Below are 15,772 nucleotides of genomic sequence, written 5' to 3' on the forward strand. Positions count from 1 at the left end.
GAATCGGCTACAACAATAACTAAAGTTTCCATTATTGGACAGAGAGAAATGAACATTCAATAAATATATTGTTACACTCACATGTAGATAATGTTGAATTCTAATTAGGCAATTCAGTCCATTATTTATAGAGTTAACTTACATGATTTATGTATATAAATAGGCCTAACCATTTTATTATCCATATTTTTTTTCTTTTCTGATTCATTCTATTTTCTGTGCCATTTTTTAATGCTAATGCAAGGGATATCATTTGTTACAACATGCCCCAATAGTCAAACTATGTGGGGTTAATATTGTCATAGTCACGTGCCATTAAAATACTTATAATGCAAAAAACACGTTTACACTGTTTTCGAACATATTTATGTGTCCGCAGTGTGTACACAACCACCCTATGTGGTAAACATTCATCCACTCCGTTTGTTATTGAAACAATGTCTAAAAATGAGCCGTTCAGGAATGTGCTCCAACCATAGACTGTAAAAAAAGATGTGATGTCATATGGGAACAGGCCCCGCCCACGACTGGTGACGCAATCTGGCCTATTGATTTAGATTTTTCCCCCCAGTTTAACTAGTTTATCCTCACCAGAGCCAAAACCAGTTAAGTGGGTAAACCAAACCAGTTAAGTGAGTAAACCAAACCAGTTAAGTGAGTAAACCAGTTAATCTCCTTGCCAGAGCATTTAACAGCAGCATTCAAGTAAGAAATGTATTCTTATTAAAGCTACTAATTCAGTCAAGAGCAGTGAATGATTTAAAGTTTTTCTTTCGTTGTTTCACAGAATATGCAGCATATACGTTTTAATGTTATACACATTACTATCTTTAAAAAAAAAAAAAAAAAAACATATCGCATAACGATAATACAATATGATTGGTCATTAATCAATAATAATTCACAAATAAATAAGAGGTCATACATGTATATTTAAATGAAAAGGAGGAATTTAAGCAATCGTAGATGCCCATAGCTCTACGTCTTGAAAATGCAATGCAATGTTTCAAAATAAACTTTATTCATCAGCTGGATTATATTGGGTTTCCTTTTAGACCACTTGATTTATAACTTAATATAAAATATGTCATTTTTCCAATAGTAAAAAAAACACAAAAAAAACGTCCTCATCGTTTGTCTTTTTATATCACAATAAGAACATTGCATACACCGAAATATACAGAGTATTTACAGTATACTCACTGTTAGTCATAGCAGCATCAAATTATCCTGGGAATAACTTTAAATGAATGAACACAAATTCTATACTTTCATTTTTCATTTTTAAAAAAGGTATGTAAAATGATCTACAATCTTGACACCATTAATCGTAACTTCTGAGTATTAAATGTGGATGAAGCTTTCACTTACTCTTAAATAGCTCTCACCAGTACAGTGCCGTTATCATGAAAATAATCAATGGCGTTAATAAAATACAAATATTACTAAAATAACCTATGCTTTTCAGCATTATTTTAAACAGTGAAATTATTACACAAAAACAATTCACACAGCAACAAAGTAATTAAGTACTCATACACTCTCCAAATTAAGAGACACAACTGATTTAAGTCAAACTAATACACAATAATGATGCGATTTAGTGCTTCGTAGTATAGGCTATTTAGTAGAGCTTTACTTTGAAATATGTGCAGCTAGTGTTGTTGAATTGGGATATGAAAGCATGGGTTCTGTAAACAATGTATGTTAAGTTGTTGTTTTTTTTGTTTTTTTTAGAGAAAATCATGAAGGTATTCATGTATAAAGAATAAAGACATCCCAGTTCCCAAGGTTAGTTGGCCTTCTGTCCGGCTTTTAAGGGTGTCTGAGTTTAAGAATGCTGTAATGTCAATGTTTTGTAGTTGATCTCAGTCTTAAATAAGTGTGGGCACTTATTCATTTACTGTATTGGGCCAGGGACAGGAATGGATGCTCACTGTGTTCGCATCCCACCAAGTTGTTATATTGTATGTACACTAGGGAGCAGTGTGCTCCTTTAGTGAATGAGACTCAAGAATATCATCGTAATGGCCTTCTCATTTCAAATCATTACATTAAAAAGGACACTTCGAATTAGTCATAGATAAGTCATTGTCACAGGAAAAAGTCCTTAAAATATTTTAAATGCAATTTTCCTTTGGTGTATTGGCATGATTGAATTATCTACAATATCGGCCAATACCCAACATGTCCAATACTGTTTATCACACTTGCTTGTTCCAGAATCAGAGTTCAGACCATTACTTGTTCGGTCGTGAATCCTTTTCATCTTCTGCGGCTTTTGCCTTTTCCAAGTTTATGATGTTCTGGGTGGATGAGGCTGTTGGATCCACTCTTGTGTAGGTAAGGTTCATTTTCAGGTCTCTCTGTCTGCGCAGGCATTTGCGAATTTTGTTGTTAATCAGGTACAACATCTCACAGATACACATGAAGATGCACACAGAGGTGGAGACCACCATAAAGATGGTGAAGATTTTCTTCTCTGTAGGACGGGAGATGTAGCAGTCAACAGTATTTGGACAGGGCACTTCAGTGCATTTGGTAACATTTGGCATGTCGAAATGATAAATGTAGTACAAAATATAGAGGAAGCCTGCATCGAAGCCAGCTTTGAACAGCAGGCTGAGTATGTAGGTGTACCACAGGCCTCCACGCTTCCTCCCAGGGTTGGCGTACAGGTGTTTACCCTCATGGAGAATGGTGTACTTCTCATCCTTCAATTCACGATACTTGACGTGAGCCACCACCATGAGAGATGGGCACGTGACGAAAATGATCTGTATAGCCCATAGACGGACATGGGAGATGGGAAAAAATTTGTCGTAGCAGACGTTAGTGCAGCCCGGCTGGGCGGTGTTGCAGATGAAGTCTTTCTGTTCATCGTTCCACACCTGTTGAATAGCCACCACAAACACCAGGATTCGGAAGACGAACACCATGGATAGCCAGACGCGGCCAAAAACGGTGGAGTATTGGCTGACCCCGCCGAGCAGGACTTGTAGAGACATCCAGTTCATTTCGGCAGGTGTCTTACTCATACCAGGATATGAGTCCTACAAACAAACAAATAAAAAATTAAAAAAGAGCAGGTTTTTCAGTGGCAATATCTGAATGCACCATATCAGTTATGGTTGCCAAATATATATATATATTTTTTTGAATACATTTTAAGTTATTTAATGTTAAATATTTGAATGAATGAATGAGGCATTTATATAGCCTCATGTCTCATTCATTCAAATATTTAATTGTGCATTGCTTATTTTCTCTATTTTGACATTATCTAATGCTCACTCAAAGGTCATTTTTTAAAACAAATAATTCAAAAATACTGTGAAATGTAATCTATAGCAAATTTCAAAAAGAATAATACTTTTTCATATATTTTGTGATGCTTAAATGACGATGAATTAAAACAACTGATTTTAGTTTTTCATGTTTTAATATTCAATTATTTAAATAAAATGTTATAAAATCTTAATATCAGACATTTATGAATTATTTGCCATAACAATGTTTAAAAAAATTATTGGCTTATCAGTATTGGCCAGAATTTTAATATCAGTGCATATCAGGGTATATCAGAGACCAGGTTGACTGATTTAATGCAGATAATATAAAATAATAATACATCAATTGTATAATAGAATATAATGAAAGCAAATTGATTATTTCAAAGTTGTCTTAATTAAATGGATGCTTTATTTAGACAGTATTTACTCAACTTTCATTTAAAAATAAATAAATAAGATTATTGGACGATTCCAGTAATCATAAAATGGCCAAATACTGGAAAATAAATCAGCCTTTTTGATATATTGGCCATCACTAATCCATTCAATATCTTTTTTCCGTGAAGTGAGTTTTTGCGTATACTGTTAACAAATTAAAGTATATATATATATATATATATATATATATATATATATATATATATATATATATATATATATATATATATACTTTAATTTGTATATATGTATATATATATATATATATATATATATATATATATATATATATATATATATATATATATATATATATATATATATATATAATACTTTCATTTTGGTAATTTATAAAAAGAATATGAGCTATAAACATTTCCAAAATCCCCCTACTAAATATCCACTTTTTTTATTTTTTTTTATTTTTTTTTCTCTCACTTTCAATCTTTTATTTGGAATCAGAATGGCTTCTTGAGGATTAAGTTGACAGAGCTGGAAATAACAGCCATGAATAACAATATTTAACGCTATTGTGTTTTCCCCAACGTTTATGAAGACATTCACATGACACGGATTCCATGTCAAGAAGATGCAATTAATAGTTTCTAAAAGTAGCAGTGAGATGCAAATACATTTTTGAAGGCTTTCATTTGATTATTTTCCAGCAGCCAATAGCAAGCAGTGTTTTTATACATTTGCAATTTATGTATTTAATTGTACTTAAGTTAATTATAAATATTTGTCATTCAAGGTCTGCATAGCATTCACAATAATGTATTTACCATTGGATGTTATAGTTTGCAACACCATTATGCTCAAAACACTATTAAAATAGTTTACATAGTGTGGATAACCATTCAGAAAACTCAGTATAGCCAGGAGTCTTACTATTTAGACAGCAGATATTACTGTCTAGAGCGACTAACAAAATGCTCTTTAGTTTAACTTTAAGTTAAAGTGTATAATTTAGAACGCACAAATGCAAATATTTTTTTCTTTAACAATCAGGTAAATATAACTTATGTGAGTTTATCCCTATCATAGCGACAAACAACCTATTTAGTTTGAGCAGAAATAAATCATATATGTCCTTACCTTTTGGGGGTTTGAGAGTTATGAGGCTTTTGTTTTTCTGGAATCAAAAGGAAAAGTTCTTCCTGTTAGACATTCTGTACATACTTGATTTTGTTGGAGAGCTGTGCCCAATCATGTCAATGACTCACCCGAGTTAACCTTAAATGAAACCAAATGATACAATGAAACTTTAATGAAACATAAGTGAAGGGTTTGCTATTGTAATTAGTTTTGTGCAAAACTAAAGGGATTTAATAAAGTATCGTTTAAGTAAGTTTTAAGAGCTAGCCATGGTTGTTTAAAACTAAAACTTTAAAGCAGTACATTGGATGTCAATTGTTTGGTTTACTTATAGGTGTGTGTGTGTGTGTGGGTGTGTGTGTGTTTGTTGTGGGTGTATGTTTGTCTTTGTGTCTTTGCCTACTACTGTACGAGTGCTTCTCTGCATGAAATATATAGAGTCACCATTGTATGTTGCTGCGATGACTAAATTCTCATAAAGCTAGACAACATTTCCAATACTTTTTTATAAGATATTTGACATGCCACATTTATGGTGCATCTTTAATAAAGTCAGTTATTCTTGCTTTATATTGTCACACATAAATACCCATGGGGTAAAAAGCACAGCAGAATTAGAGGAAACAAAATCTAAACTAAAGTTCAAAACAACAGGAGTCAAACTGAAAGTGTCTATTGTTAGCTGCTTGTTTCTTTTTAGAAACCTTAAAGCAACATTCCATAAGGGTGGATCATGTTTGTCATGTGTTTTCATTGAACTGATGACACTCAATGGCCTGGTTTCACAGATTAAGTCAAGATAAATCCTTAGTTCAATTAGGATATTTAAGCATCTTTTATAAATATGCCTTAGAAAAGAAAAACAAACAAAAAAACACTAGGCTACAGCTATGTATCTTGAGACAAAACAATGGCACTGACGTATGTTTAAGATATAATTGCTTTCAGTTAAATCAACTCAAACATGCATTTTAGTCTTGGACTAAACCAGGTGAATATCAGCTGGATATGATTAAGTGCAGATATACAGGTAGATAGTGGGAGAAAGATGGGAGCAGGAAAAATACTTTTTGTATCTATTTTAAAGACTCACAATGGACATGAGGACAAAGTAGCTGAGGGTGCAGTGGGCTGAACTGCTATGTCTTCCTTTAGGCTGGTACTGCCATGGTTATAGCCTACTGTGTCTGTGGGTGAATATGAACGAATATTTGTCATGTTTTTTTTCTGCGAGGCTCTCCGAGAGTAATTGGATACAACTTTCACCTCCATGCTGTCAAACAGAGTTTGTTTTCAAATAAAATGCCTCGGGCTGTCAGCTTGTATACCCCATACCCATCTTTGAGAGTTTGCATGCAGATATACAGTATTGCAAGTTTGTTTACCTATAACACATAACAGCTTATGCAGAACATGTTTCTCGAAGTCCTCACTGATTTGGCATATACTGTATATATATATATATATATATATATATATATATATATATATATATATATATATATATATATATATTCAAACTATGGCCTAATCTCCCGCACCTCCTTTCTTCCACAAATTTGCCCACAACAGTTGGATTCAAATCGATATCCTTGCACAGATTTGTATTTCCCTGAAGGATAGTCCCGGTAGGATTTTGGTGATAGGATAGTCCGAAGACCTATAAAATGTCAAGTATTTTAGATTAAACTTCTAACGTTTTTAATACAGAGCAGGACTTGCCGTGACTTTTTCATAACAGGTATAAACATTGTTAGCACTATGTTACCCCTATTGCTTGTTTCTTGTGATGCATAAAACATGGTATTATAAAGGCTGTAACGCTTTGTCCTAGATGCCCTCATGTCTGTAAACCTGTCACTCATTCTCTCTGCTTGACAGAAATCGTAATCTCACAAAAACATGTCCAGGTCGCATTTCACCAAAAAAAAAAAATTTTTTTTTTTTTTTAAATATGTATATATATATTATTTTTTTAAATGATAACATTCCTAACCACCAATTCCCATTACCATAATATGTTTAGTAATTTAAGTAAATCATTTTTATTGCTAATTCCTATTATGTTCTAATACCCGCCATTATTCTCAGTGGTGATTATCTTTATAATACTTTTTTTTTCTTTTTTTTTTTTCTTTTTTTTAATTATTACATAAACTACTGTTCAAAAGTTTGGGGATTTTTGTTTTCAAAAGAAGATGTCTCTTATGCTCACCAAAGCTGCATTTTTTAAATTAAAAATACAGTAAAAACAGTATTATTGGGAAATATTATAACATTTAAAAATAACAGTTTTAATAGATATTAAAATGGGATGCCAAAGCTTAAGATTAAAGCAACGGCTGTTGGAAAAATCCATCTCACATGATCCTTCAGAAATCATCAATATGCTGACTTGGTGCTCAAGAAACATTTCTTATTACAGTCAATGTTGAAAAAAAATTTGTTTTCCTGGATTCTTTGATGAATAGAAAATTCAAAAGAACAATTATTTGTCACAGTGTAAAGACTTAACTGTCACTTGATCAATGTAATGTGTCCTTGCTGAATATATATAGGCCAATTAATTTCTTTAAAAAAATACTGACCACAAACTTTTGAATGGCAGTGTACATGTATTTAATAATGTATTTCATATGCATTATTAATATAATCTAAATGTATTCATTTATTTACATGCATTTCATTAATGAGTGCTTCAAAATAATGGCACAATAAAATCAATTCTAAAGGGTTCTAAAAACATTGATTCTTTGGTGAAATACAATCTGAAAATGTTCTTGATTGGATGAGATTCTCATGAGAAGGGCATGCCACTATCATTATGGAGATCATACTGGTTGAATGAGGAAGGAGAGAAAGATGAAAGTCTTTGATCGTTTCACTAAGGCACCACTAGAGAGGGCTGAAGCTCCACTATCATCCATCAACATTTTCTCAGAAGCCGGCAGGTTATTGCTGAAGCTTTGGAAAAGAGCTTTAAAACTCAGCCTCATGCTGAGAACAGAAGCGACACAGCTGCAGAGTAATTCTGTATTTGTGACTCCGTTTTTAATTAAACTGTCAACTAGACGTAAATATTAATAATCCAAACCACGTTGTCTGCATTAAACCTAACCTATTTCCTGTTCGGCTTTATCTTCCCAGTGTTTCATTTGCATTACGTGACTTGTAGCCTTTACTTCCTGCTGAACTGCTCACAATAGACCATGCTTTACTTTGTATAAGAAGCTTTGGGTAAGAAAGCAACTTTAAGGAACATAAATGTGAACGTGAATGCAGTGCATGATCTCGGTAGAGGCAGCGCATTGCAGACCATGCGATGGTCACTATTTCAAAGACTGTTAGTCTGTCTCTATATACCGAATTCTCCGTGCCTGACTGCATCACCGAGGAGATTTACCAGAGGTCGTAGATGTGGGAGAAAGAGTTAAGACCTTGAGACCAGGATGGACAAGAATAAGAGAAAATGACTAGATATAAAGGGAAACCTGGCAAACAGGCTGTGAGAGAGAGACAGCGACTTAGCAGTCAAGACTTGTGCTCTCCTGAACCGGGGGAAGGATGGGGTTGTGTCTAGGGGGTGAGGAAAGGAGAGCTGTCACGAAGCGTCTCAGCCAGACTTCGGGTGAATGTAGATGTGTCCTGCTCAAGCAGAGCTTCCGCTTGTCATACCTGGCAACTCAGATGCCAGCTGGAACACTGAGCTGTTCTTGAGCCGCTATGACAAAGGGGTAATGTCTCTGCAGGCCTGTGTTGTGACAGATCTGTGGCTCACTTTTTGCAGGAGGCATGGACTGTGAGAGTGTGTTTTGCTCTAGCCTTCAGGACATCACCTAGACTGAACAGTGCTTGGACTCGACTCCAGTTGCTGGAGTTTTTCTTTTTACTATGAAGGAGTTTTGATTGTTGAAGCTGACTATCTGTTGATTCTGCTGCTTTCAGGAACATGGACATCTTTTTAACAGTGCTTGCAAGGAGTTCCTGTACCGATGTTCCTCAGACATTCTGGTTACGGTTTGTTCTGAACCTCTAAACCCAAGTATTACACTTCTGCGATGAATTCAGCCCAAACCGCTCAATGTGCAGACTCAGTTAGATAACTTTTATTTTTATTTGGTTGATTTAAAGTTCAAGTTTGATAATCTCTCATTGACCGACATATGTGGTTGTTTTTAGATGCAAAATTTCATTTAGAAAATCTATATAGCTAAAACTTTGGCTCTGTTTTGCTGTTGCCTTACTCTTTTACCTTTATATCTCATAATTATGCCTTATCATATCTTAATTTTGGATTTTTATTTCATAATCGGGAACATATCATAATTTCAACTATAATTTTGAGCAGTCACAATATTGACACATCAACTCACAATTATGAGTTACAAACTCAAAATTATGATAGACATAATACAAGTCAAAATTTTGAGATAAAAAGCTCATAATTTTGACAAAAATGTATAACTTAAATATGATAATTCCGACTGTACACATAATTACGACTTATTGTATCATAATATATACTTTTTACTACATATTATTATCTAATAAGTTTGACTTTTTGGGCCCTATCTTGCACCCAGCGCAATTGACTTTGTACACCGACGCATGTATCATTCCTATTTTGCACCCGCGCAAAACGGACTTTTCCCTCCACAGAAGCACGTCGGTTAAATACACCTGCGCTCCCGGGGGCGGTTCAGCGCAAAGAGGAGGCGTGTTCCGGCGCAAACGTTCCTTCATGCTATTTTGCAAGTTTAGAAAACAATTGCGCCACTAACCAGGAAAAAATTGTTTAAAGTCAGTGGCGCGTTGCGCATGTTATTCATATGCTATTTTAAGGGCGCATGCTTGGCCATAATCAATGTAGCGTGTCACGTGTGCACAACGCACACTTTGATTCTCTCATCTACACAGAAGCAGCAGATTTTTGCAAATCATACATTATTACGATAGATAGATAGATAGATAGATAGATAGATAGATAGATAGATAGATAGATAGATAGATAGATAGATAGATAGATAGACAATTTATTATAAAAGCATACATCTAGCTTACACATTTACCCAAATTATCATACGCCTGTTTAACCGAAGTTAATTTGGGTGGGTTTCTCCATCCCCAATGTCCCTGGCGAGAGCGTCAGTCTCCTCGGCTGTGAACCGCTCCTGGCGCACGTCTGGCAAATCCGCCGTTATAATAGGAATCCGCTATAGAATTGGCGCGTCTGCTCTTAAAGGGAATGTGAGATGTCGCTCTGATTGGTTTATTTCACGTTACGCCCAAACCACACCTATGAATAATGAAGCTACTTCAGACCAACCCCTTTTAGATTTGCGCCTGGCGCAAGAGGCATTTATCCCGCCGGGAAAATAGCAACAGCGCCGAGACCCGCCCACAAAGTTACTTGCGCTTTGCGCTTGACACTTGCGTTTCAGATCGTTAAAATAGGGCCTTCTATGTCATAAATGAGAAAAAACAGTTAATTATGAAATACCAACTCAATAATAAAATAAAATGTCCCAGCCCGATCTCACGGGAAAACGTAAAAATTCTACGAGGTGGCTTATTCGTACGAATTAGTACGATTTTAGCAAAATCGTACATATTTTACGAATTGGCCAATTCGTATGAATTCATACGAATTACCTACCCCTGACCCCGCCCCTAAACCTACCCATCACGTGGGTTTAGACAAATCGTACAAATTCGTACGAGTGAGGTCGTACGAATTAGTACGAATTAGCCAACTTTTTATCATTCATACGAATTCGTACGAATTGGTCGTGAGATAGCGTTGAAATGTCCACATTGAGTGTCTATGACATATTACTCAAATCAATTTCAACTTAACATTCAACCAAATTTTTTTTTTATTATTTATTTTTTTATACATGACAAGCATCTTTGAGGTGGTTTGTTATTGCTGTGTGATTTGGTGTGCAATCCCTATAATCTATAGCTTGTATTTCTCTCTTCTGTCCTTCTTTTTGGTCTGGCCTCAGCCAGCAGACAGAAATCTGTGGCCAGAATTGTAATTGCCGTGGCAATCAGAGCGACACGGTCAGCCAAGTCAGCTGATTAGAGAACTTCAGTTCGTCTGCAGCCTTCGAGGTTTAGCTGTCAAAGAGAGGACACAGATAGAGAGTGACAGACAGAGAGTGTTTGTGAGAGAACTTATAGGTTTTCTCTCCTCATATCAGCGCACTGGTTATTGAGACATGGAGCAAAACAGGTTGGAAATATTATTATTTTTTTAATGTTCACCAAGGAATTATTTTAGATCAATGGTAGACATTTTCAAAATGATTCATTTGCAGTTTGGCACAACATCCTGCAAAATGTGTTTTTTTGTGTGTTTTTTTTTTTCATTTTTTTCATTTTCTGTCTGTCAACATGGAACATATCAGATAAGAAAAGAATGCGTACTGTCATGTCAAACATTTATTATAAATATTATTAAATTTAGCATTCTTTTCATCTCCATTTATTGAAATGTCACTATCAGACCAAAAAATCTGTTGGGTTGACGGCTTATGGTGTTGACAAAATAATCATATTTTGCATTACGTGTATGTGTGTGTGTTCTTAGTAAGCCCTACATTATGGGGGCAAAATGTCCCCACAAATATGCCAATATCCAAAATCCTTGTCCTTGTGAGGACATGTTTTGGTCCCAATGAGGAAAACGGCTTATAAATCATACTAAGTGATGTTTTTGGGAAATCTGAAAATGCAGAACGTTGTATGTGATGGGTAGATTTAGGGGATATATTATACAGTTTGTACAGTATGAACATCAGTATGTCTATGCAATGTCCTCATAAATTAATGAATTAAATGCTGTTTTTTTTTATTACTTTTTATTCATCAAAGAATCCTGAAAAAAATAGCACACCTTTCACAAAAATATATTAAGCAGCAAATCTTATTTAAACATTAATAATAATAATAATAATAATAATAAGTATGTTTCTTGAAAAACATCAGCATATTATAATTATTTCTAAAGGATCATGTGACACTGAAGGCTGGAGTAATGATGCTGAAAATTCAACTTTGACTAAAACTTATTTATGTTTTTACTGTATTTTTTATCAAATAAATTCAGCCTTTGTTAAGAGCCTTCTTTCAAAAACATTTTTAAAATCAGAATTTTGAATGGGATATATAAAAGTGGAAATGAAAATATATTTTAATGACTGTTGCTAATGGGGCTCAATGTCTCCAGAAACAATGAACAGTCTAGGTTGAGTCATTTAAATTCATTTAAAAAAATCTGTCTGATTACCCCCCACCTGCTAACACACTGCCTGATGCAACCTGTAGAAAATCTCTCACATGGACTGACTATTAATGAACTATGGCCCCGGCGTAGAGAGTTCTGGTTGTTTCTGACCTGTTATTTTACATGCCCTTCAATGCATACATTACTGCTAGCATAGCAGATAATAGACTCCATAGCCAGACAGTGATCCTCATTTAGGAGTTGGTGCCATTGATTCTAGGATAAGACACATTTGGACACACATGTGTGTAGGTTTGAGGGCATGCATTGTAACACATAAAAACTTATTAACTGGGATCTCAATAATGGAAAACTCCAAGCAGATCAATTGGATGTGCAAATTTAAGAGTCTGAACCACTAAGCCGTAATTTTGCAAATTGGTATTGAGCCAAATGGATTCTTTACTAGGGCCTAGTAAAGAAAATTAGTCTTATGTTCCAAAAAATCTTGGACCCCTTGAGCGGCTCAAAATGTCTGAAGAAAATGGAAATAATTAGTGGATTGGTCGACCGCTATAATGATTTTTTAATGGTCGATATAGATGCCAATATCAATGTCAGGGTGGCCGATGGGTGATCGGTAAATATAAATATCAGTTCAGACTCATACCGTCCCAGAACTTTCTTTGTTCTGTGGAACACAAACAGATCTTTTTTTTACAAAAAATAATCTATGTCCATAAAATTCAAGTGTATGGGTCACCAAAAGTTGGGGCTTGAAAAACTGTCCATAACAAACTCGGCATCCATACATCCCCAGTTGATGAATCAATGTCTTCTGAACCAGTGTTTAACGTTTGGTAAGAAGCGATGGCTTATATTTCAAAAAGTACTTTTCTCACACACACACACACACCTATTGTGTTGCTTCAGGAGACATTGATTCAACAAATTGGATCATATGGATTACCACCATGTTTGTTTTGCATTCTTGCATTTTTATTTTTGGAATATCCCTTTAAATCACGCATGCTGCAATGAAATTTATATGCGTTGCATACAATGTATTTACTAAATTAGAAATAAATAGTCTGAAAATGAATAAAAAATGGCATGTGACAGCAGCTAACTGAATATTTAGCGCATCATAGTTTGAATCAAGGATGCAGCATATGTCACTCGTGTGTGTCCATTGTCAGCGCTCGAGTCCTTTCCACATCCAATTCGCACAGACCAACCGTTGCGCACGGAGTGCACTTGTATTTCTGCAGTCTACAAATGCACACTTCAGAGTATCTAGCATGATATCTTTTCATTGACAGCATTCTCAAAGTTGTCAAAATAAAAGTCTTCTGTAGCGGGATGGTATAATCAAGCAGGAAGGAAGTCGACCGGAAGTTGAAGCCGGCCGCGTGCCACCATCTTGTAGCAGAACTTCACCTGCTGTTAGCATCCCATTGACTCCCATTCATTTTGGCGTCACTTTGACAGCGAATAACTTTACATCTGAGGCATTTGAAGACTCCATTTGTCCATTATTTATTTCTAAAGAAACACGACAATGTATAAAATGCTCCATTACCTTGTAGCTTACGTTATGGCCCCGCAAAAACAGTTTTTGTAAAAGTAGGCTAACGATTGCGTCATAACCACGCGACTCTATGTCGCACAGTAGAGAGATTACCGTATTGACGGGAGGAGAAGCTCACGGGCAATCGGGGAGACGTGGAGGCAAAATGACAAAATAATTAATCAGAATACCTAGCAAAAGTTTCTCCTGCTCCTAGCTCATGGACACCTCCTACTCACACTCTCCGTCTCTGCAAGATTCGGAAGGGAATGATTCAGATTTCTCATGCCACAGCTACTAGAAGACAGACGGGTTGCTCACGTCACATCTACGTCGTCAAGCTCAGTTTGAGTCTGCGCGTCAGGAACGGAAGTCCTAAAAAATCGCTGAAAATGGGCTTCACTTGCCTCAATTGAGTTCCAATGAGATGACTCTGTCCATTTCTTATACTGTCTATGGGTATAATCGGAGTGAGAAACCCTCTAAATACAGCGGACCAAGCCACCCTGTTAAACAGGGAAATATTAAAGTCGGCATGAAATCAAAATTGACCCTATTTACTTTGTTAGCGCATATTACTAGTCTTGTGGTGAACAATTAATCCATTCAAGTTAATACACAGAAAACAATTGTTTGCCGTGGTAATCTTTAATCATAGCCTGGCAAGCCAGACCTACATCAAGATGTTTAGTCTGGCAACTCACCATAGACACGGCTTAATCCGAGGGGCGGGATAAACGGCTGTCTTTCAAATTCCCTCTGCACGCAATAGGACAGCGCTTCAACCAACCAGAGCGTTTTCCCAACGGAGCTAACGTTTGTTGATAGATTCAACTTTTGCCATATCTGGCCGGCAAAACGACGAACACATCTTCCTTTTTTTAAGAATGACTTCAGTGCCGTTCTTTGCTCTTTTCTCAAAGAAAAGCTTAACTCCAAGTCCTCCAGAGTCGCGGAAAAAGCCAATTCGAAAGATGTTCGCCAGCAGCCGTCATTCTTTGTTTTCAAGTCGCAGCCAGGTAACCGTCGCAACTCTGTCGTCATTATGTTAAGCCCGCCCCGCCTAGTCTATACACGACGTGATTGGCCTGACCCAATTTAGGTTTTTGCAGCTCCAAAGTCTATGGAGAGTTGCTAGACTGCCCTGGCTGCAAAATACATTTTGCTGCCGCTAGGGTGCGTCTAGATTTCTAGGCTACTTTAATCAAAGTCACTCCGGTCAAGAAAAGTTACTTCCGGGCTGAAATCAAACCGTTAGTCTGCTATGAGCAGAGATGGAGAGGAGGAGCGCTAGAGTAAAACCCTGCCCTCTGTTCAATATTCCGTTTCACTTGGAAATACGTCACAACACTGGAGAAAAGTCATTTGTAACTTCCGGTTCACGCAGACTTTAATACTTATAGGCTAACTGCCTACAAAAAGGACACACAGGAACGTGGTTTCAAAAGGAGGGCCTGAGACATGGATACAAAAGATTTATTTTACAATAATCAAGCATGAATCTTAAAAGATTATTAAAAGACTGTGGGACTGGGGCTAGAACATGCAAACATTGAAGACACTAGAAATCATGAAAAAGGAAACTGAGGCTTACCTATGGCAGGTAAACTAGTTTAATGAGCACAAGGCTCTTATAATCATGAAACTCTTACCACCAGGTGCACAGATCTCACTACTAGTAGTGGGAAGTTCGGATCATTTTACTGCAAAATAAACCCAGCAAACAATTTTGTGTTTAAAAGACGTCTAATAGCCGTCCAAACACAGCCCTGACATCTAGGCTAAAACAAGGCTAAATTTGGGCTGTCAGACGTCTAAACGTATAGCCCAAGAATATACTAGTCATCAAATTGACAGCAAATGAATGACTACATATAGTAGACAACAAAATACAACTTAAGGATTCGTTTTACTCAAATATAACACACATACTGTACATGACAATCCATCCCAAAAAAATTTAATATAAAACTTTTATTAAGAACAATAAAAAAAATTACAACTTAGACAACTTAAGATAATAACAAATGAAAAAATATACAATTATGACATTATAAGATAATGAAAATATAAAGTATATTTAAACTAAACTATATTTAAAATAAAATATTTTAAACAACAAGAATAGCTAGGTATAACTTACAT

The 15,772-nt window shown here is 35.6% G+C and overlaps 1 protein-coding gene across 1 annotated transcript; it reads right to left on the reverse strand.

Annotated features, from left to right (window-relative positions):
* Positions 1 to 1,127: 1,127 nt before the first annotated feature.
* On the reverse strand, positions 1,128 to 3,080 carry gjb9b (gap junction protein beta 9b). Its single transcript, XM_082187118.1, has one exon. The coding sequence runs from the start codon at positions 3,036 to 3,038 to the stop codon at positions 2,241 to 2,243; it is 798 nt and encodes a 265-aa protein (XP_082043244.1). The 5' UTR covers positions 3,039 to 3,080; the 3' UTR covers positions 1,128 to 2,240.
* Positions 3,081 to 15,772: the final 12,692 nt, after the last annotated feature.

This window comes from Leuciscus leuciscus, assembly GCF_965113295.1.
Source record: "Leuciscus leuciscus genome assembly, chromosome: 12".
Lineage (NCBI taxonomy): Eukaryota > Metazoa > Chordata > Actinopteri > Cypriniformes > Leuciscidae > Leuciscus > Leuciscus leuciscus.

What these genes read in the sequence shown, in the direction of transcription:
- gjb9b (XM_082187118.1), bottom strand. Translation starts at nt 3,038, where the DNA reads ATGAGTAAGACACCTGCCGAAATGAACTGGATGTCTCTACAAGTCCTG.